The 22,089-nt window shown below is 41.8% G+C and overlaps 1 protein-coding gene across 1 annotated transcript in view; it reads left to right on the top strand.

Annotated features, from left to right (window-relative positions):
• Nucleotides 1–22,089, top strand: part of LOC119787021 (disco-interacting protein 2 homolog C-like) — a 54,613-nt gene that overhangs the window by 13,890 nt on the left and 18,634 nt on the right. Inside the window, exons 7-20 of the mRNA XM_038290645.1 lie at nucleotides 2,527–2,637; nucleotides 4,553–4,676; nucleotides 4,757–4,866; nucleotides 7,221–7,323; nucleotides 7,409–7,473; nucleotides 7,560–7,653; nucleotides 7,742–7,861; nucleotides 11,808–11,922; nucleotides 13,746–13,885; nucleotides 18,660–18,796; nucleotides 18,915–19,123; nucleotides 20,862–20,976; nucleotides 21,129–21,330; nucleotides 21,420–21,520. Coding sequence (XP_038146573.1) covers nucleotides 2,527–2,637; nucleotides 4,553–4,676; nucleotides 4,757–4,866; nucleotides 7,221–7,323; nucleotides 7,409–7,473; nucleotides 7,560–7,653; nucleotides 7,742–7,861; nucleotides 11,808–11,922; nucleotides 13,746–13,885; nucleotides 18,660–18,796; nucleotides 18,915–19,123; nucleotides 20,862–20,976; nucleotides 21,129–21,330; nucleotides 21,420–21,520 — 1,746 coding nt within the window. The remainder of the gene's footprint in view (nucleotides 1–2,526; nucleotides 2,638–4,552; nucleotides 4,677–4,756; nucleotides 4,867–7,220; nucleotides 7,324–7,408; nucleotides 7,474–7,559; nucleotides 7,654–7,741; nucleotides 7,862–11,807; nucleotides 11,923–13,745; nucleotides 13,886–18,659; nucleotides 18,797–18,914; nucleotides 19,124–20,861; nucleotides 20,977–21,128; nucleotides 21,331–21,419; nucleotides 21,521–22,089) is intronic.

The raw sequence follows: 22,089 nt of genomic DNA, 5'->3' as shown, positions 1-22,089 counted from the left end.
CGAACCAGGGCGGCATTTTTACAAAGGAGGGCGGGACGCGTGCTTCGGAAAAAAAACAACCTGCGCTTGGAGTGGGTCTCGTCCGGGGAGTAGAACTGCCACTGACCATCTATGAGTGTGGCGCGCATTCTTCCTGTCGCTTGGTTACGGCCGTCAACAATTTGTCTCTCTATGGCGCTGGGTTATGATGGTTGTTTGACATGGCTTGGAGTGAACTACAACCAAGTCTTATTGTTTTTGTCTTGCTTGTCTTCAGTGAACAGCTGATTTTCCCCTCTAAGCTGACCTTCTCTGCAGCTCCTCCCGATGAATGTTCTCCTTGTCCAGCCTGTCAGTTTAGGTCAGAGGTCAGCAGCCCAAAATGTTCATAGAGCTCTATTGGACCATCAAAAACAAAACAAAAAAAACCCTCTGTCTAGATTCACAAAAATGTAAAAGTCTTATATAAGCCTCTGAAGTGTATATTCGCCCACTTTCAAAATGACTAAGTAGGCTTAAATCCATAATAATCATTCATGATTAAATGTTTATTTTCCCTGCAGTGCATCATGGAGAGAATTACACCATGTGACCAATCTGCTATATGATATTTGGTGTTTTATGTTTAACTTCCCTTACAATATTAATGTGTTACACTTTCTTGCATCAATGGATTCATAGAAACACAATGAAGAAATCAGATTTTTGGGGTTATTTTTATTCTGAGGATTTGAAAAAAATGAAGTGTACATAATAGGACTCCTGTAATTTTAAACCTCCAAGTGGAAATAAACAGCTGTCCTCTTCAAACCACAGTAAAAATACAATCGTATTCCCCCCCTTATCGGAGCAACAGTGCAATAAAACACAGCCTGCAACAGCAGCCTTTTGATAAGGGAAGTAGGCTATGTAAGCCAAAATAAGCCGATATAATTTCATTACAGTGCGCCCAGTGGTTTGCTTACAATAGCAACGTAAATGGCACTGTTGCGAGCTGAATCATGTCGCAGGTTGATAGAGATATTTACATTTAGTTTAAATGTATTTATGATACACATTTTTACGGCATTGGAAAACATAGTGAATGATTTTCCTCCTACACACAATATATAAAAAACAAAACAAAAAAAAAACATCTTTTTCACTTTTCATACATTTTGAAAAAGCTCCAGGGAGCCACAAGGGGTGCACTAAAGAGCCGCATGTTGCCGACCCCTGCTTTGGTGAACCTCTAAGTTTTGGTCGTTCTGCATTTTTTTTTTCATCCTCCTTCCCTCTCGGTTAAATTTAAAGTTCAGATCAGACCCCAACGCTGGCGACTAAATCTTCACAATGCTGTTTGTTCGTTAAAGTCGTAGGGAAATCATATTTGAAGTTCAAATCATTCTGGCTTAAACATGTATACCGTATAAATTTACTCTTTATCAGACCATATTGTCCGAAAAGTTAGAAAATTTCTATTTAAAAAAAAATCCCGTCATAAATCTGTGTTTTTTTTCCCTCTTATGTTATGCAGGCCAGTTAGTTATACGTCAGCCTGAACACCTAAATTCGGCCAATCATATATAAACGCTCATCTGTCAATCTAATTTTTTCGGTCATAGCATCTTCATTCTCATGTTGCAGCTAATATACGCAATGGTTGAAATCAGAATCATTTCCTTTCCCATTGAGTTGCGTCCCAGTGTTCACGGGGATGGACGTCTGTGTCTTCAGCAGGCGTAGAGCTAACAGAACTGGTAGCGTTGCGAGGCAAGGGCTCAAACATGTACGGCTGGAAGCCTTCTACACCAAACCAAGCTTCTGCCCCCCTGGCGTCCTCTTCCACAACATCTTCATCCCCGCTTTCCTCCTCTAAATAGAAAATGTATGAAGGAGGAGACTCATCCACGACCTCCGACACTAAACTCTCCTCCTCTTGCATGTTTCCTCTGTCCATAGCGTTCCTTGACAGTGTCGTTTCTAAGTCACCAATTTACTGCTACTTGGTCCCAATGGAATTTCCCATTGGGAACCTGCTAGCACTAAGTTGCTAACTGGTTAGCAAGATGCTTCCAACAAACCGGCCACAATCTAACTTTCGTTCAAACCTTCCACCACAACAATCCCGCCCTCTTGATGAACAACCAATCAGATTCACTTTATTCACTTGTGTAAAGTCGGGCACCACTCGGTAGAATTCAGAAATGCAACGTATGGAACAGCTGCTTCCCTATAACTTTAACAAACTTCTGAGGCCAGTAATGGAAAAGTTTCATTCAGATTGAGATCTCACTCTTTTGTTGTATATTTGAGTAGAGAAAAGCTTAAAACTGACTTTTCTTTTTCTTTGCTTCACACTTATGTGCTGCTTTGTTTTTGATATGTAAAGTTGTAAAGATATTCATAATAGTTTGTAGTTTTATTGTGACCAAATAAATACTTTTGGAAGACAATCTATTACAATGACGTAAACTTTCATTATAATACTAAAGTTTGCTGCTTTAAAAATGCTCTGTTGCTTTTATAGCTTTAGCAGGACTCTAATGTTTTCCCTCTCACCTGTAGGTGGCGCTGGTGTTCCCTAACAACGATCCGGTGGCCTTCATGGTGGCCTTCTATGGCTGTCTGCTGGCCGAGGTGGTTCCCGTTCCCATAGAGGTCCCGCTAAGTCGCAAAGTAAGTCAACAGGAAGCCGCTGGGTTCCTCCTCGCCATTTGAGCTCCATCTTGAGTCACCAGGGGTTTGTTTCCCTGCATGTTGTCATTGGATGTGATAATCTACAGCGCTGATGTTTAATGTTCCTCCTCTGTCCTGTCAGTTTTGGACCTTGGCCTCGTGCTGAGTTTTATTAAAGTCTGGTTTGTGGGAATATCACTGATGCAGAGAGCGCAGCTGTGGCTCTACAGTCTTAGCTAATGGTTGGCAACAGGGTAACTAAGAAGTTAATCCAGTCTACATGGGCAGGAGCAGGAATATGAACACATCTGACATCATATGAAGCCCCCCTCCCACTGCTGTTCGCCCATTTTGGAGGAAAGCGTTGTCATCTGGTTTGCTTCTGGATTCTGAACCAGTCCTTAATCAGTTTTTTTTTACTATAAGCGCAGCTCATTGCTAATAAAATATATGCTCTGCTGATTGACTGGGTTTCCAGCTGCCAGTCGTTTTTCAGCACACTCAGTTCTATGCGCTGCAGCCTGTGCCAACTCTGAGACGCTGCCGCCTGTCACAGTTGGCATGGTTACAGCCTGATTACTGTCTGCAGTAAGGAAATGTCTTGCTGCACACTGTCCATCTTCCTGGGACTCTTCCCCTCATGCAGCCGGTGTGTTTTACATAAATTCTGCTTTATAGCTTTACAGTATAAAACCATTTTTAATCTCTTTACAGATTCACAAATCAGACGTTTTCTGGCTGGTAATGACTGGTTTTTCTTTAATGTTTGATCTGAAGAGTCTAGTTTTGACTGATTTAGATGTTTTGTTACAAAAGAAGAAAAAAATATGCTGCAGACCTTTTGATGCTGATAGAGGATTTGAACATTAAAGGGGAAGGCCAGATGTCTGGGGGACAGTGATTCGCCTACATGTTATGAATGCTGGCGTACCGTACCATAACATATAAATTATGAACAGTTTAGTTTGTGCCTTCAACTCCTTGCCTATAGGAAGACGTTACTTGGATATAACCTAACCGAATATCTTCAGAACAGCTCCAAATGACACAAAACTAATATGGGTGAGAAGAACATGATGTAATAACGTAAAATCAAGGGCGTTCCCCTTTAAGGAATTGCATTATTATGGCCAATTCATGCTTCTGACGCATAGCCTCTGCAACCGTGAAAAGCAGCTGTGATTGATCCTTGGTATGCCTTTCCAGCTGTCTGTGTGGTCGTCCTTCTCGATTCGGTGCCGGAGCGCGCCATTTTTAAAAACCTAGGAACAACTACAATGGATAACTACGACGAAAGGTTAATTGGTCTTTTTGCCAACTCCATTAACAGAGCTGTTCATCTTTGATGTCTAGAAACTCTAGATTCATTTCTTTGACCATGATATCTTGCAAACCGGCACTGTTTTGGAAAATTAACACTGCCACCGGTGCCGCCGAAGTTCTCGCGAACACCCGCCGAAGTTCACGCAAGTTCTCAAATAGACTCCCCCCTGCGCTTTGGTGGGAGAATGATGTTCGTCCCTTAAAATTCCAGACCGATGCTGCAGAAGCATTCCAGCAAAACTGGTTCCCGACCAGAGCCAAGCGACATTTGATGTTTATGGTTGCAGAAGTGTAATCTGCCCTTTATTATTCCTGGATGTGCCACTAACTAGGAACTAAAACAGCTAAACTTGTTGTTGGCTGTTGTCTTTGCACAACATGAATGTAAGTTTCAGTTATTATGTATGGATGAACTACAGATAGTTTTAGTTGTTATTATTTGACCTGCTGATAGCCAATCAGATCCAACAAATGGAAAGTCGCCTAGTTCTGATTGATCGGTGCATCTTTATGCATAATCAACCCTGTTTTATCTAAAGTTTTTTTTTTTTTTTATGTAACCTCTGGTTTCCTGATTCCTTCTTTTCAACAGGATGCAGGGAGCCAGCAGATCGGGTTTTTATTGGGTAGCTGTGGCGTTACCGTGGCGCTGACCAGCGATGCCTGCCATAAGGGTCTTCCAAAGAGCGCAACAGGAGAGATCCCACAGTTCAAAGGTCAGAGTTCAGACCATGAATCACGGCAGTTCAGCTCTTAATTTACATTTGAACCATTGGTTTCTAAACCCTCCCTGCAGGATGGCCCAAGCTGCTGTGGTTTGTGACGGAGTCCAAGCACCTCTCCAAGCCTCCCAGAGACTGGTTCCCACACATCAAAGATGCAAACAATGACACTGCTTACATAGAGGTGAGCCTACAGCCAAACTCTCTCTTAACCCAACCTGTCTGACATCCAACTGCTAGTTTTACATTTGCAGCTTTATAAATTCAGAATTTCACACAAGAAAATGCAGTTGAAAACACCAGAAATGTATTACGTACTCACCCTGACATTATTATTATTGATATATGTTTTTATAGTCAATAGAACTCTTTGTGTGTTTGTGATCAAGTTTGTGTGCATCTGAGGATGGTTGTGTGTGTGTGGATGGTAGGGATGAGGATGCATGCGTTGGACCTCTCCTGGGGATTGATGTGTCTGATGGGCGGTAGTGTTGCTTTCACAGCTCTAAGAAAGAATCTGTTTCTAAGGCTATTTGTTCTTGATTTAAAGGGTAACTAATTCCATGTAAAGACATAACCCCGCCCAGATGACACATTCTGCAACGTGCAACCAAAGTGGTCACTTCCAAGAGACCCTTAGAGGGTTAGTGAAGTGTGAGGAGGAGTGGTGGGGGTTCAGCTAGCTAAGCTAGCCTAGCTGAACCTTCATATTGAGTCATATTGAATCTCTGTTCAGCATCTGTATTTGAAGATGGCTTTTCGAAGCTCAGTGGACCTTAGCTTTAAAAAATCAATATGAGCTAAATGTGTTGTTATTGTCCTATTCACTTATAAATTCCTGTTTGTTTCACATAATAACTCAAATAATATATTCTTATATTTTTCAACATTTTTTCTTTTCTTTTTTTTTTCCAGTGTCTTGTCTAGCAATGTGGCAATAAGAATAATAAGAATTATTGTCTTGAAGCCAAAAAGGCTCAAAAGATTTAGCTCTCACAAGTGGAGCAGAACGGCTATCGCCATAGTGTTCTGCTTGATTTATGCATATAAATAGCTTTATTCTAATTCATGCAGGGAGTATTACATATTATATGGACACTGCAATGTAAGTAGAACAGGAAAAGGAGAATAGATTAAAGAAAGAGGAGATAAAAAGGGAGACAATGATAAAACATCAAATTTTTTCACCTACGCAATGCGTGCTGGGAAGATGACATGTTTAGGTCTTACTGGACCGGATCCTACAATGTAAACACAGGAAGGTTACCATTAGCTGAGTTATAATAATAATAATAATTGAGTTGTTTCTTATTGTGTTGTTTTTGGTCTAAATATAGACAATACAGCACTGTGTTACTGCCTCAAAATGTGTTGAGCCGAAACAAACAAATGTAATCAGCTTGTGATCTACTGTTTGCTATATTAACTAGTGCTACCACCATTAGCAGAAGCTAACATGAAATCAACATCGCATCAGAAGATAAAGATCTACGGTATATAGTGACAGTGAAGCATCTTTCAGTCGTTGTAACCCATCGTTCTGATATACCAGACAGCATGTTTTGATCCTGATGCTAACTGAACAGCCCTCTTCTTCCATTTGGTCCCCCTAATCATCATCCCCTACTGTAATTTTTACTATCTCATTAATTCAAAGGGGCTCAGGGTCAAACTGAAAGATTTAACGTCACTGATTACTGTTTTGGCTTGCTGGATCTAGCACACCTCGTTTACCCAGAATGCCTTGGAGCATCAACAACATGGCAACATCTGTGTAACAATATTATTTTACCAAACAGCCTTCAGTATTTTTACTGTATTTTCTTTTTTTTTTTTTTTTTACATTGAAAATAAATATTTCTAATTGTTCCAACTAATGGTAGATCCCCTAAAGCTGTTTCCTTCACGAAGCTTTCGACATCGCTAGTGCAGAGAATTAGAAGCTAGTTAAAGGGGCAGGATGACTCGCTGCAAACAGGTTTGTTTGGGTGAGTTGTATTTCTACCCAAAGTCAGCTATGATGATGACGGGCTGCAACACAAACCGTTTGAACCAATAGAAGAATTCAACTGCAGCAGCCACAAATGAACCACTTCAGCCATCACTAAGGCAGACAAATATGGCAGAACTAAAGAAACCTCACATGAAAATATAAGAAAATGCAGAGTTACATTTAACTTTGCACCTTATAGCTCTGGTTTATACTGTTTATCTGTTAAAAATAAGGTTGAATTTAGGGTGAGTTATTATTTAATGTTATGTACTGTTTTCTTCATTGAAGTAGGAGTCCTAAATAAAGCAGAGCACCATTACAATCCTTTTGCCTCCTGTGAGCTTAATGTAAACTGTTTTAGTGATTAGGAAAGGAGTTTATAGTTTTTTTGTTGATTTTTGTCCCCAAACTTAAAGGTTTTATTTGACCTATGCATCTTGAAGCTTTTAAAGGCGCATTTTTGTGTCCATGTTCACTGATCAAACCCCAGTGAAAGCCTCCCTGTCGTCTGATTGCGATGATCCATCTGTTGTTTTCTCTGTCAGTATAAAACCTGTAAGGACGGCAGCGTGCTGGGAGTCACAGTGACGAGGATCGCTTTGCTAACACACAGTCAGGCTCTCACCCAGTCCTGCAGCTACACCGAGGGTACCCTCACAGACACATATAGACTCACACAGATGCTCCATGCTCTGCTGAATGGATTTAACCTGCCTCTCCTCCTCTAATTTAGCGGAAACCATTGTGAACGTCTTGGACTTTAAGAAGGATGTGGGATTGTGGCATGGCATCCTGACGGTGAGACCAGCTACCTCTTCCAGATCAAACATCACAAGGTGCCTTCAGTTGAGGTTACATAGCTGTGAATGTGTGTGTGTTTGCAGAGCGTGATGAACATGATGCACGTGATCAGCGTGCCGTACTCCCTGATGAAGGTCAACCCTCTGTCGTGGATCCAGAAAGTCTGCCAGTACAAAGGTCAGACTCAGACTCCCCGCCCTTCCATCTCTCAGCTGTCTGTCAAACAGATTAAACAGCAATTCTGTTTGTGTGCTTCTACCTGCAGCCAAAGTGGCCTGCGTGAAGTCCAGAGACATGCACTGGGCTCTTGTGGCCCACAAAGACCAGAAGGACATCAACCTGAGCTCGCTACGGATGCTGCTGGTCGCCGACGGATCCAACCCCTGTAAGGCCCCCCCTCACCCCTCACAGCTGGGCTCCACCACCGACTTAAGTGGGTTTTAGGTTGAAGATGTCAGTGAGGCAGAGGAGCTCCCTGGAGATGTCAGAATAAAGCCCAACTCTGTGTTTACATCTCTACAATCAAGGTTTTCAAGCATAGATAAAGTATAAAACTTCTATGAAACTTTTTAGAGCAGGGAAACAGATGAACCCCTTAGTGGTTTAGATTCTATTGATGCTGAGGAACAATCTATGCCTCGACTGGATGTGGAGTCAATGTTAGTTTTGTGTTTGGTCCTCCAGTGTTGTTGCTCTTGCTTTTTAACACATGCCTTATGTTGGATATGTCAGCTCTAAAAGTAAAAAAAAATGTTTATTGTGACCAATATAACACTTATTTAACCCTAAAATAAAATGTAATAAATAAATAATACAATTATTTGTTGCAGCAGCAAGCTCTTAGACTAAAACTTAAGAAACAAACTTTCATTTATATTGTGTTCAATCATTTAATGAAAAAAACTTCATGATAACAATTCAATAACTGAGACTTCTTTGTACTTTATCCTTGATCAAAACATCTAATTCATTTGTTTTAATGTAATCCATATTTAATGTGTTCCAGGTTCAATTTGATGAGACACAGAAATCTATTCCTATTATACCCCATTTACACTACCCTCTGAAAACCGATCTGTCCTGAGATTGGATCAGTTAACAGTGCTACCATTTCCATTTACGCATCACGCTAGCACGGTTCCTCACCTCCTAGTGACGAACTACGGTACTACTGCTCTCTAGAGAGAAACAAGCAAATCAACATGGCGGCGGCCGTAACATTCAGGAAGTTTGCGGAGAGTTAGGCGAAGAAGGCAGCCTTTGCTGAATTCACTTGCCAGAGTCGGCTTTTGGGAAGTGGATAATCTAATCAGGGCTTACAGATGCAGGAAACAATGACAAACTGTGAGTTTCATCACACTGCTAAGCGGAATCATCAGTGGAAATGGTGTGACACCGTAGGGAAGCTAGTATTTTTAGGAATGTCTGAGGTTTCTTGATTACAGAGGTTGACTGTAAGGAGATGATGCGGTCTGCTCATGCGCCGAGCCGTACTGATGAACCAGTACCATGTTAGCGCGGGTCGGTTGTGTCTGGCACAGTCCGGTTCAGTTGTGCGAGCCATTTTCACTCAACAGTTATCTCGGTTACCGATCTTGGCATGGGGGCTAAAGGCTAGTGAGGTCTTTAGCCACTCCTCAACATGAGGAAGACAAGAGAACGTATCATTTAATGCAGTCATTAAGTGTTGATATACCAGCTTATGATCTAAATCTGCAAACATCTGCAGTCAGAGCAATGATATGATAGAACTAAAGCAATAGGACCAAGTTTACCTGCTGAACATGCTCAGTCAGGAGCATATTTTACTGTTACAGAGAAGCCGCAAAAAGACGAATCAAGTCTCTACAACAACAGGTAGACAGTAGAGTTGTCAAAAGTATCAATACTCAAAAAAGTATCGATACTGAAATGTTGTATCTGGATACAATACTCGTTTTTAAAAGTATCGATACAGTGCCACCACTCAGTCATTCATCTAAAGTGCCGAATAGAGGACAATGCACTTTCTGAACACTGTGTGATTGAATAATTCTGTGCACTTTTCAGTTTCAGAAATTTTTTTGTAAGAGGTGCAGCTGCTGAGAATTATTTTTGTTTCTTAACTGGTTTGGCTAGTGTCATTGTTATGTGTGCAAAGCATAGCCTAGGAAGGACCACTTAATTTTATACGTTTTTTATCAAGCTTGCTTAATATTGTGCACAGCAAACAACCTTTATTGTATTTGTTTATTGTGTTTTATTTATTAATGAAAATATTTCTGTAGAATTTTGGAGTCTTTGTTTTTATCCTTGTGGTATCGAAAATGGTATCGAGTATGGAATATTTTTCTTAGTATCGGTATCGAGTTGAAAAGTTAAGTATCATGACAACCCTAGTAGACAGTAACTTCCTTACAAAGACATCTAATTACAGGTAAGGGCCTGTGATCTGACACCGTGGGCCTGTTTCTGCACGAAAGGCTGCATGAAGCAACTTAGAGTGCATAGCATTGGCAGCTTGGTGACATGACAGGAAGTTCTGGTAGAAACTAATAGAAAATGTAGCTGTCTTTGGTTCCATGAGGGCCCTGTCATACCTTGCTGATTTAGCCAGCGTATGCATGATGTCCCAGAATCTTCCAAAACGCTGGCATATCTTGAACTTTTTATGTATTTTTTCGGGCTATTTTTTGGACGTATGCATAGCATATTCATAATGAGTCCAGAGCATATGTCCATCGAAAGCCAAACTTATGCATAACGGACGGCAGCGTTGTCACGGCAGTATGAAGCATTAAAGCTGCTCCCCTCAGGAGCAGCGATGCACCCGGTCTGCATAAAAACATGTCTTTGATAGCGATATTAAACTAGCTGTTGTTTACTACCCACCCAAAAAAAAAAGAATAAATAAAAAAAAAAGAAAGAAGGTTTGCAGTCGTAGCAGATTTAGCATCATGCAGGGAGGATCCATCACACTCACCTTCTCGCTCATGTTATGATGGAGATGAACTCTGGAGGAGAAGCTAGTCATAGGTTTAGGATAAGCTGGACTCCACGACTAATGAGTAGCTAACACTTAACGTATGTCAATGATCGGATAACTTAACTCTTAGTTATTTCCCATGTATGAGCATACGCTGGCATACATCAGGAAATTTTCAGCATTGACGTACTCGCTGCATGTCGATGTGTGTCAGCGTGCTCATAACTTATACAAAATGTACCCATAACTTATCCAACGTATGCCAGCGTTTTTGCCTGAATTTCCGTACGTCAGGCTGGTCTAAATCGTCAAGGTGTGACAGGTGCATCAGAGGGGGAATCCTCTCATCCATTTGGTCAAATTCAGCCCAGAGTTGGTTCCCAGGGGTCATCCCCAGATCTAAACCCTGTAGAGAGTAGATGATCAGAGAGGATCCAGGATGACCTAGAGAGGTTTGATCCCAGCTTGTAGACTCACCGCGGTTCTGTTGGCAGGCGAGCTGCACTGTGCAAAGAAATAACAGCAGGGGTGTCAGTAATTATGGCCCCAGTGAATTCATTAAAAACTTTTGGATTGATTTCCCCTCTGAATAATTCAGGTTTGTGGTTTTCCTCCATCTTTCAGTGTTGCTTTGTGCCGGAGGAGGAAAACATGGATTTGATTTAAGGGGTGTCAGTAAAAGTGAAGGTTGGTGGGCGCCCAAAGAAAACATGAAAGGGAAAATGAGAAGAAAGAAGGCTTGAGCCTGACCCGTCAGGTTGGTTCCAGTGTTCATGCTTCATAAAGCAGTCCTCCTGAGCGCAGCCTGCTTATCTCTCTTTCTCTTTCTTAGTTTATTTTCCTAAAGCGTCCTTCAGACTTTGGCCTGCAGAATGTATTAGAATAAGAAATGTTCCCCGTGCACATCAGCCTGATGAATTGGTTGTTTTCAGAACGTGACCAAAATCCTCCAGATTTCTAATATAACTGAAAAATTATAATAAAATTTTCTGCATGTTTAGGACTGTTCAGGTAGAGAAGTGAAGAGATGATGCTCTAATTATAAGTAGGAAATCATTCCTTATATATATATATATATATATATATATATATATATATATATATATATATATATATATATATATATATATGGAATGATTTTTTTTTTTATGCAATATATTTAGATTTAATGCTGATAATAGAAGTTTGTACTTTTGAGATGATTTTTCTAACAAAACAAAGAAGTTGAAACTTTCTCTCAGTAAACTGGTAAAGAGTGGATCGACTTTTATTCCCAGTCTTATTTTAGGTATAATTAGTTTACCTACAGCAGACGCCTTCATTTTGGAACAAATCTGAGAATTTGTGGCTGATCCTGTTTTTTTAGGGTCCATCTCCTCCTGTGACGCCTTCCTCAACGTCTTTCAGACCAAAGGGCTGAGGGCCGAGGTCATCTGTCCCTGCGCCAGCTCCCCTGAAGCCTTGACGGTCGCCATCAGGAGGTAAACATGCTTCCCTTCTCTCAGTTCTTTGCATGATCACGTCGCTTTGCATCTTAACCCCCCTCCTGCATGCAAACACACCCACATGGAAGACATAGTGCCACGGCAGCTGAAATTAAATTGGGTGCCTCATCTTTCAGCTGCCTATTTTTAAAACATTTCCTTGTCACATTTATCCGTTGCTGCGTGTTGATCTAGCAGATGAAATCCTGATCAAACAGGTTTAGGTTTGTGGTTATAACAGGAAAACGGGCCGGTTCTCAATTCATAAGAACACGAGTATGGACTCGTGTCCTCACCAAGTATGTTCTTGAGGAGAACACAGGAAAATCTGGACTCTGGGAGAACGGGAGCATTGTCAATTGGAACAGAGGCGTACTCATGACATCACCACACGCCCGGCTCATCTAGAGCTGCAGTTCACCTCCTGTTATTAATAGTCTCTAGATAATAATAATTAATTCTTACTTTTTTTGATTTAAACAATAAAATAACAGTGACTACTAATGGAATATAAACTACTGGAGATAAAGACATTAAAAAGGACAGTAAAGGAAATAGAACTGTTATACTGCAGACTTAAACTCATGGTACTTCAGTTCAGGTTTAACTTAAAAGTTTAACTTTTTTATGACTTTGCAGATACAAGAATAAAATCTAAGACATAGATGCAACTATATCCTGAATGACTAAAGTTTCCAACAACTTCATCTCACTTAATGTCTCCTACAAAGCTATACACACATTTGCTGTAAGCATATTTGCTCCAACTCGACTGCTGATAGCAAGCTTATGTTGTCATGTGGCGACATCACTTTAGACCAGCCAACTAAGATGGCCGTAGGGTCTATCTGACAGATGAGATTTGTTCCAGATATTGTCTTTTAACACTAGTTTAACCCTTTCTGACCAAAGCTGTGGTGTCTCCAGCTGGTCAGAGGTGAAGTGTGGAACTTGTTTTGCTGACTGGGAAGGAGCGAGGAGGTGGCAATTGCTTGGCTCCTGCAGCTGCAATAGCGACCATACCCCGCTCGCCGCTTTAATTATTGATATTCTTGTTTTTCTTCTAACAAAACTAGCAGCTTTTTGGAGGCTTTAACATGTTCAAAAACTTAACAATAAATAAAACAGTCAGATAAACACAAATAAAAATAACATTTTGCCAAATAAGACAAAAAACTCTTCATAATAGCCAGCGGTCCTTCACACACGGCTATGCCGCGAGAGGGCTAATGCAGACGGGCTAACGTTAGCCCTGGCTGCCGTTAGCCTCAGAGGTCCTCTGGTTGCTGCGGTCCTCCCTACTTTGGAAACTTTTTCTAAATTACGTATTAAATCGGTAAATGGAGCATACAGTGACGCTTAAAACTATAATGTTCTCACCTCAAATTATCTCAAAACGTACTTTTATTGAACTTTTAACTTAATACTCTGAGCTCTGTCAGCGCTCCATTCTGGGACAGCTGTCAATCTCAAGAAAGCACAAGTCTGCTCTGATGCATGCTGGGTAAAGAGGGAGGGGCGGGAACAACATCCGGGGACTTTATCTGTTATTGTCTACTGTTCTTGTGTAATAGAACAGTACTAGGGCTGAGGCTAATGACGTTTCACAAGTACAGGAGCAAACGAGAACACACAAGCACACGTTGAGAAACGGTTTAATAGTTTTGGATACTTGTGCAAAATAATTTAGAGAAACTTGTTTAATTTAGAACAGACACAGATCCAAAGGAGTTCATGCTGCTGTGGTTGAGTTCATGCACCATCCTGCATTAAATCCTGCAGGGAATCTGGTGTGACATGTGTCCTGGTTCTGTGTTCAGGCCGGTGGAGGACAGCAGCCAGCCTCCAGGCCGTGGCGTCCTGTCCATGCAGGGTCTAAGCTATGGAGTCGTCAGAGTGGACACAGAGGAGCGGCTGTCTGTGCTCACCGTGCAGGACGTTGGCACCGTCACCCCAGGAGGTAATTATGCCGCATTTACCTTCTCTACAGTAAAAGCTCTCGCTTCATACCGGTTCCCTGATGCTCCATCTTGGATTTGATTTCTCTGTGTAGCGATGTCACATCTCTTCATTCTCAGTTTGTTGCCCACATCTTCCCACATTCCTGCAGAATGGAAGACAATTAAAACGGGAAATCTACTGGTGACCCAACAGATAGAACAGATGTGTTCATCAGATGCTGCATGAATATGTCCAGTTCCTTGTGGTTCAGCAATGCTCTGTGTTTCTGAGCCATTAAAACCTGTTTATTGTGCTGCAGGTCATTGATGCTCGTTCTAGGGGTCAGAAACTCAGTGGAGATACGTTCTGTATGTCTTTATACTCTGTTCAATTCAGTAACTATTCAATTATAGTAAGGATTTGAAAATATCGACTTTTATTTATTTAATTTCTGAAGGAATTTACATAAGAAGGACCAACTTAGAGATAGAATCTTACTAATAAGAATTAGGGCTGCAACTAACGATTATTTTAAAAATCGATGAATCGGACGATTATTTTTTCGATTAATCGATGAATCGGACAAAAAATATTTTTTGTACTAACCTCTTTATTCCAAAATAAACATTTTAGACAGAACAAACAAGCACACAAGTACAGGTTTTTATTAACTGTTCTGGTGCAATCTGAAAAATAAATGTTTGTGTTAAAACTACGCAAACTTACATGAGAAATGTAGCTGTACATCCACAAAATATAGGGTACTTTGTTTCATAAAGCGCAAAAAAAAACATTTTTGTTTTTAAAGCCCCTAAGGGGTTCAAACAATAGGTCCCCCCATTTCAACAAATGAGGTTTTTTTAGACTAGAAGAGTTCTGCCTTTTAAGACAGGAAAGTATAGCAGTTAAAGTTGCTACTTGAGAAAATACTAAACCATAGAGATAAAAATAGCCCTGTGATTCAAATTATAAATTGTATTTGGAAAAACACATCCTCCAAAGACAGATACACTATATTGCCAAAAGTATTTGCTCACCTGCCTTGACTCACATATGAGCTTAAGTGACATCCCGTTCCTAATCCATAGGGTTCAATATGACGTCGGTCCACCCTTTGCAGCTAGAACAGCTTCAACTCTTCTGGGAAGGCTGTCCACAAGGTTTAGGAGTGTGTTTATGGGAATTTTTGACCATTCTTCCAGAAGCGCATTTGTGAGGTCGCACACTGATGTTGGACGAGAAGGCCTGGCTCTCAGTCTCCGCTCTAATTCATCCCAAAGGTGTTCTATCGGGTTGAGGTCAGGACTCTGTGCAGGCCAGTCAAGTTCATCCACACCAGACTCTGTCATCCATGTCTTTATGGACCTTGCTTTGTGCACTGGTGCACAGTCATGTTGGAAGAGGAAGGGGCCAGCTCCAAACTGTTCCCACAAAGTTGGGAGCATGGAATTGTCCAAAATGTCTTGGTATGCTGAAGCATTCAGAGTTCCTTTCACTGGAACTAAGGGGCCAAGCCCAGCTCCTGAAAAACAACCCCACACCATAATCCCCCCTCCACCAAACTTTACACTTGGCACAATGCAGTCAGACAAGTACCGTTCTCCTGGCAACCGCCAAACCCAGACCCGTCCATCAGATTGCCAGATGGAGAAGCGCGATTCGTCACTCCAGAGAACGCGTCTCCACTGCTCTAGAGTCCAGTGGCGGCGTGCTTTACACCACCGCATCCGACGCTTTGCATTGCACTTGGTGATGTATGGCTTGGATGCAGCTGCTCGACCATGGAAACCCATTCCATGAAGCTCTCTGCGCACTGTTCTTGAGCTAATCTGAAGGCCACATGAAGTTTGGAGGTCTGTAGTGATTGACTCTGCAGAAAGTTGGCGACCTCTTCGCACTATGCGCGTCAGCATCCGCTGACCCCGCTCCGTCAGTTTACGTGGCCTACCACTTCGTGGCTGAGTTGCTGTCGTTCCCAAACACTTCCATTTTCTTATAATACAGCTGACAGTTGACTGTGGAATATTTAGGAGCGAGGAAATTTCACGACTGGATTTGTTGCACAGGTGGCATCCTATCACAGTTCCACGCTGGAATTCACTGAGCTCCTGAGAGCGACCCATTCTTTCACAAATGTTTGTAAAAACAGTCTGCATGCCTAGGTGCTTGAATTTATACACCTGTGGCCATGGAAGTGATTGGAACACCTGATTCCAATAATTTGGATGGGTGAGCAAATACTTTTGGCAATATAGTGTATTTACATGGAAATGTGGCATATAATTAATTGACATATTACTGATCTTGCTGGATTTTATGCTTTACGTCCATAAATTGCAGGATCTTCTTTACTTTATCTTTGCCAGAAGATTTAAACTTTAAAAGCCTTGCCCTCATAATTAGCAAGTTAATTTATTTATAAAGGCTATTTTAATTATTGTGATCAATTTGCGCCGTCAATCCCGGCGCATGCGCGCTTCATTTGCAGTCTGGACGCTGAAACATCCTGCTGCTCTGACTGCAGCGCTGAGAGGGACTCCTGCGGGAGAACGGGGTTGGGATGGGGGAGGCGCCCCACGGCAGAGTAGAAACGATACATGCTTTCACGTAAGAGTCTCCAAAAGCCGCCAGTGACACCGTAAAAAGTCGCCAGATTTGTCGCTAGTCGCTTTTTTAAAAAAATAGTCGCTGGAGGGGTCTGAAAAGTCGCTAAATATAGCGACAAAGTCGCTGAGTTGGCAACACTGCACCTGCGGCGCTGGCTCGCTCTGCCGACAGGAAACAACTAATCGATGATGAAATTCGTTGCCAACGCTTTTAAAAGTCGATTTTTATCGATTCGTTGTTGCAGCCCTAATAAGAATGTTCTGGCTGAGATGTGGTTCTGTTCGCCCCCTCCTACCTCCATTCTGCCCCTCCCCCAATATAAACAGAACATAAACAAACAATTCAGTCAGGTTTTACACAGATTTGATTGTTTACAAAGATAAGTGGTCATAAAAGCATTCAAACGTCCCCTAGAGCAGTGGTTCCTGACCTTTTTTGACTTGTGTACCCCATTGGGCTTTTTTCCTTACCATGATTACCCCTCTCAGTCAAAACAGTCCAAAAGTAGAATATACAATAACTGATAAGAAAATAAAAAGTATTATTTTATAGTTTTACTCTGTTTAAATCAAGACACCCGAGCTTTTCTCAGGTATCTTTTCTCCTTTCTCCAATTTTGCTTTTATTTTTTAATAGGATATTATTGGTTATCACCGTGTCACGTTTTTCATTAAATGGAGGAAGAAAAGGCAAAGGCCTATGTCGGTTCATCTGTAGTTTCAGCCATAGAAATATATTCCATGAGTTTCTTTATGAATTTCTAGAAATGGACTAAGAATTGACTTTTGATGTGAAAAGTAAATAATTTTGACTTAAAATGTGAAGTAAAACTTTGTATTTAGTTATACAAATGTGCAGAATCGTTGAAATATAAGTTGGGATGGAAAAGCTCTAAGGCTTAAAGCCATGTAGATTAATCTAACTGTTGAAAGAGGCAGCATAAGCTCTCCATTTGTCCTGTGAAGAGTTAAACTATCAGCTCTCAGTGTTTCATGCTCCGCAGGGTGAATAAATCCATTAGGTCCATTAAATTGTTCAATTAGTGAGAAGGGGCGAATAAATGTGAGGCCTCTCTTCTTAATCATTGTCCGTTTTTCTGCAGCTCGCTCTCTCTTCATGGCTGAGCTCTCTATGTCTGTTCAGGAAAAAATCAGAAACCTGTGATCCGACCTAAACAACAGGCTCTTTATTCGGTTAATACAGAGCAGAGCGAGCTTTGCAGGATGCAATTCATCATGTGTCCGGGACAACAGAGTAATTATTATTTTACAGCAGAGTCATGTATTAATTAAGATTGATCTAAATAATAAAGAACTGTTTAGAAGAGTCATTTTCTACATTAATAAGGCTTCATACATTAATCAGGATGCCTCTAATGCCAAGCAAAGGCTGAAAAAGTCGGATGGAGGGAATGATGGATAGATGGATGGATGGATGGATGGATGGATGGATGGATGGATGGATGGATGGATGGATGGATGGATGGATGGATGGATGGATGGATGGATGGATGGACCAATCGTTTTTTTTTTTTTTTTTTTGGCTCTATTTTGTGCTGTTTTACCTACAATAAAAATCCTTGAAGTCCAAACACCTGCAGGGAAAGAGGCGTTACTCCTGCTGCAGTGCAGTGAGCTTTCTGCCTGCATCCAGATGCATCCTGCAGGAGTTACTGAAGTATGGTGCTTTAATCTATAAAGAAGGCAATAATCTGTGGAAGGCAGCATGTAAACCTTCCTGATCCAACACAGACTCACTCTGCTGCAGTTTAAAATCACGCCACCAAACGTTTAAACTGATTCTTTTTTGGGGGTTTGAAGCTGGGTTCCTTACATGTCAGTCAAACGCTTTAACATCTTCACCATCTTGGAATGGGGATTGTTTTTAATTTAAGGGAAAACGATTCTCATCACATTAAAATTAATATGCTTCTATATCCTTCGGTTTATATAATGCTGCTTTTTCTCTGTTTTAACCCAGTTGCTCTTAGTTTATCCTGTTTTTGGCTGGACACATACGTCACCCTCAGCTCTGAGAGAACAGCCTATTTAAAGATTGCTAAGAAACTGTGACTCAGACACATGGTCCACTTTCAGAAGCAGGTGCAACCGAATAAAGGAAAGTTGCTTCTGCTGCTGTGTGTTAACCGCCAGATGTCCATTTTTTTTTTTTTTGTTTCCTATCAGGTCTTGTGTGCGTGGTTAAACCGGAGGGCGTCCCTCAGCTTTGTCAGACGGACGAGATCGGCGAACTCTGCGTCTGCTCCATCGCCACGGGAACGTCCTATTATGGCCTGACGGGAATGACAAAGAACACCTTTGAGGTGAGAACGCCTGCTGGCTCTGATGTGGTCCTAAACATCAAACATAGATGCCCTAAATCTAAGAAGACTCAGTGGCTGGTTGCCACGGTGACAGTGTCTCTAAACTTGTGTGCTGCAGGTGTATCCAGTGAGCTCCAGCGGGGGTCTGATCAGCGAGTACGCCTTCGTCCGGACCGGCCTGCTGGGCTTCATCGGACCCGGCGGCCTCGTCTTCATCACAGGGAAAATGGACGGGCTCATCATGGTGAGCGGGCGGAGGCATAACGCAGACGACATCGTGGCCACGGCGCTGGCGGTGGAACCCATGAAGTTCGTCTACAGAGGGCGGTGAGTGTTAGGCATCTGTCTCAGCGAAAGCAGCTGGAGAGCAGCCGGCCGTCACAAGAGTTTCCTGTCATAGTGATGAATGAGCTTCATTCACAACATTATATGTCTAATAAAGTCCAGTGGTAGAGAAGGAATCAGGACACTGCAACGCGGGGAAGCTAATTGCATCCAAAGCCGACGAGCTGGAAATTCATCTCTAACCTGACAGGCTGTGGTGATGCTGGTATTTAAAGTTTCAGCTGCAGGAACACAGAGCCCCACATCCTGGTCAGATGGGAGTCATTTCCAATGAAAGTTTTTTCCTGTTCTCTGTTTGCTTCTGAAGAGCCATCTGTTTACCTGCAGTCAGGTGTGAAGCAGTATTTACACTCTCTGATGTATAAAAGTATTCTTCCTCTCTGCACTGATAACAGATCAGTCTTCAGGGTTTTGGATGGTCCATAAGAACTCAGATCGTCTTTATTTTCTTTTTATTCTTACATGAACGTAAAGAAATTTGTGGAGTTAGGAAGCTGAGGTGGAGGCAAATTTTGCAAAAATACTGATTTATTTTACGTCCGCAGACGGAGAGAAAAGCTCTTATTGGGGCAAGCCCAGCACACACATTTATATTGTACAAATTTCAACACTCTCTCTCTCCCTTGGGACCATCCCACCCCTGCATAAAGAACTTTCTCACACTTGAACATACATAGACAGGGTTCCTGCAGATCCTTAAAAAGTCTTAAATTTAACTTTCCTTATGTGTTAGGAACCCTGATGGATACAAAATATCTTCAGTTCATCGAGGACATACATGTTTCATTAGCCAGATAAACACTCAGAACAGGTGTCTTCTGTTCAGGGCATGAAGGAAGATGAGGAAACTTTAAACATGTTTCTTTTATCCCTCCTTCCTTTCACCATGTCACTACCCGATCCGTCCCGGGAGCATGATCAGCTCGTTTGCACATCCAGATATACATCCGGGTTGTCCTCGATTTTATTTAGTTAAAAATGAAGTTTTCCTCCCCAAAAATAGTAAACGTACTAAAATATAATGTGTTAAAGATTAATAATGTATTTCCTGAGAAAAAAAAATGCCTTAAAATCCTTTCTGTTTTATCAGTCGTCTCTGCCTGATCTGCACCGGAAATGGGATCCTTCGCTACTTCCTGTGGCTAACTTTTTTTGGCTTTGGATTTAAACATAAATCTAATCTTTTTAAGTTTTATGTTATCGTTTCGCTTTAGCCTTATGTTATATAGTGCGTAATAAAAAGAAAGAAATAACTAAAATGCAGATAAACATGGTTTAATCAGATTTTGCTGGACCGCTCTGAGCATGTCTGATGATGTCAGAGAAGCTGTTTAACGGAGAAAATGTAAAAAAGCATAAAAATTGACTCAAAAAATTAATTAACACATTTTTAAACATGTGTATTAGCATTCTTAAGTGAGTTAAGGATAGAAATAAGTAGTTTTAGTACCATAATAACAGTATTTATGGACACCCAGATGTATATCTGTTCGTGCATGCGCAGGATGGATTGTGTGTGTAGCGACAGGACCCCAATTAGGCCGAGGAAAATCATGCTTCCACAGGTTTAATAACACTAGGTGGGATTTCCTGTTTGTCCAGGAAGTTCTACAGTGTCACGGTGTTTACCATGAACTCCTGACCCTATGCAGTGCTTCAGGTGCGGTCTCTGGTCTCATTCAGTAGCTGCAATGACTGTGTCTGCCCTCCGTCTCTGCAGGATAGCCGTGTTCTCTGTGACGGTGCTGAGGGATGAGCGGATCGTGGTGGTGGCTGAGCAGAGGCCAGACTCCACGGAGGAGGACAGCTTCCAGTGGATGAGCCGGGTTCTGCAGGTATGGATCACTTCCAGTTTTGCATCTTTGCTTTAAGGGGGTTGCCATAGTAAAGGTTGGGCATTCACATCTTCATTTATTATGTCCGTAGAGTAATAATAGAATCTAGATGATGTGTTTCATTAGTCAGTCCTGTCCTCTCTTCCCATCAGGCCATAGACAGCATCCATGGGGTGGGCGTCTTCTGTCTGGCTTTGGTTCCGGCCAACACCCTTCCCAAGACTCCTCTAGGCGGCATCCACCTGTCAGAGATCAAGCAGCTGTATCTGGAGGGGGGGCTGCACCCGTGCAACGTCCTGATGTGCCCCCACACCTGCGTCACCAACCTGCCCAAGCCGCGGCAGAAACAGCCAGGTGAGCGGCGACGTTCCTTCTGTCGGCGCGTTCTCGTTCGTGTCTGTGACGACGGAGGCTCTGAGCGTTGTTGTTTCCCTGCGCTACAGAGATCGGACCCGCCTCCGTGATGGTGGGGAATCTGGTGTCGGGGAAGAGGATAGCTCAGGCCAGTGGCAGAGACCTGGGACAGACCGACGACAACGACCAGGTGAGAGGCTGACAGCATGGAAGGCTTTAACCGGCACATCCAGAGTTTATTCTGTTACTATTAAACTAAGGAAAACGGGTTTCTGATCATGGTAAACATTATAATATTAACAGTTATCATGATCTGCTCACTGCACTGATCCCAACAATCAATACCAGATGTTTGAATAAAGGAAAGTCCGTTTATGTCGCTGCCTATATCAGTGACATAAGTCTGAATGGATGGTTCTTTATTATAGCCTAGCAGGCAAAGTAAGCATATATTTAACCAAAGTTAAAACCCAAATGCATCAAAGAACGTGTTGATGCATTTACAGAACGATTTTCCTGATTCAGTAACACATGATTGATTGATAAAACCTGTAAAATATTTTCAATGAATAAAACAATCAAATGAATCACATTTAATTCAGGTTTAAACCGATTTCTGCAGATCAGACTCTAGTGTTGTCATCATCCTGACATTGAAAGGCATTACTGAGACAGAAACTGGTCCATAAACGTCTTCAGCAGCTGCTCTGTACTTTCCTCTGATTGGTTTCTGTAGCAGCAGGGTCAGTTACTACAGGA

The sequence above is a fragment of the Cyprinodon tularosa genome, unplaced genomic scaffold (genome assembly GCF_016077235.1).
Source record: "Cyprinodon tularosa strain WSP-4 unplaced genomic scaffold, ASM1607723v1 ctg1078, whole genome shotgun sequence".
NCBI classification, from domain to species: domain Eukaryota; kingdom Metazoa; phylum Chordata; class Actinopteri; order Cyprinodontiformes; family Cyprinodontidae; genus Cyprinodon; species Cyprinodon tularosa.
The sequence above is the reverse complement of the archived record's forward strand: the minus strand, read 5'-3'. Positions and strand labels throughout refer to the sequence as shown.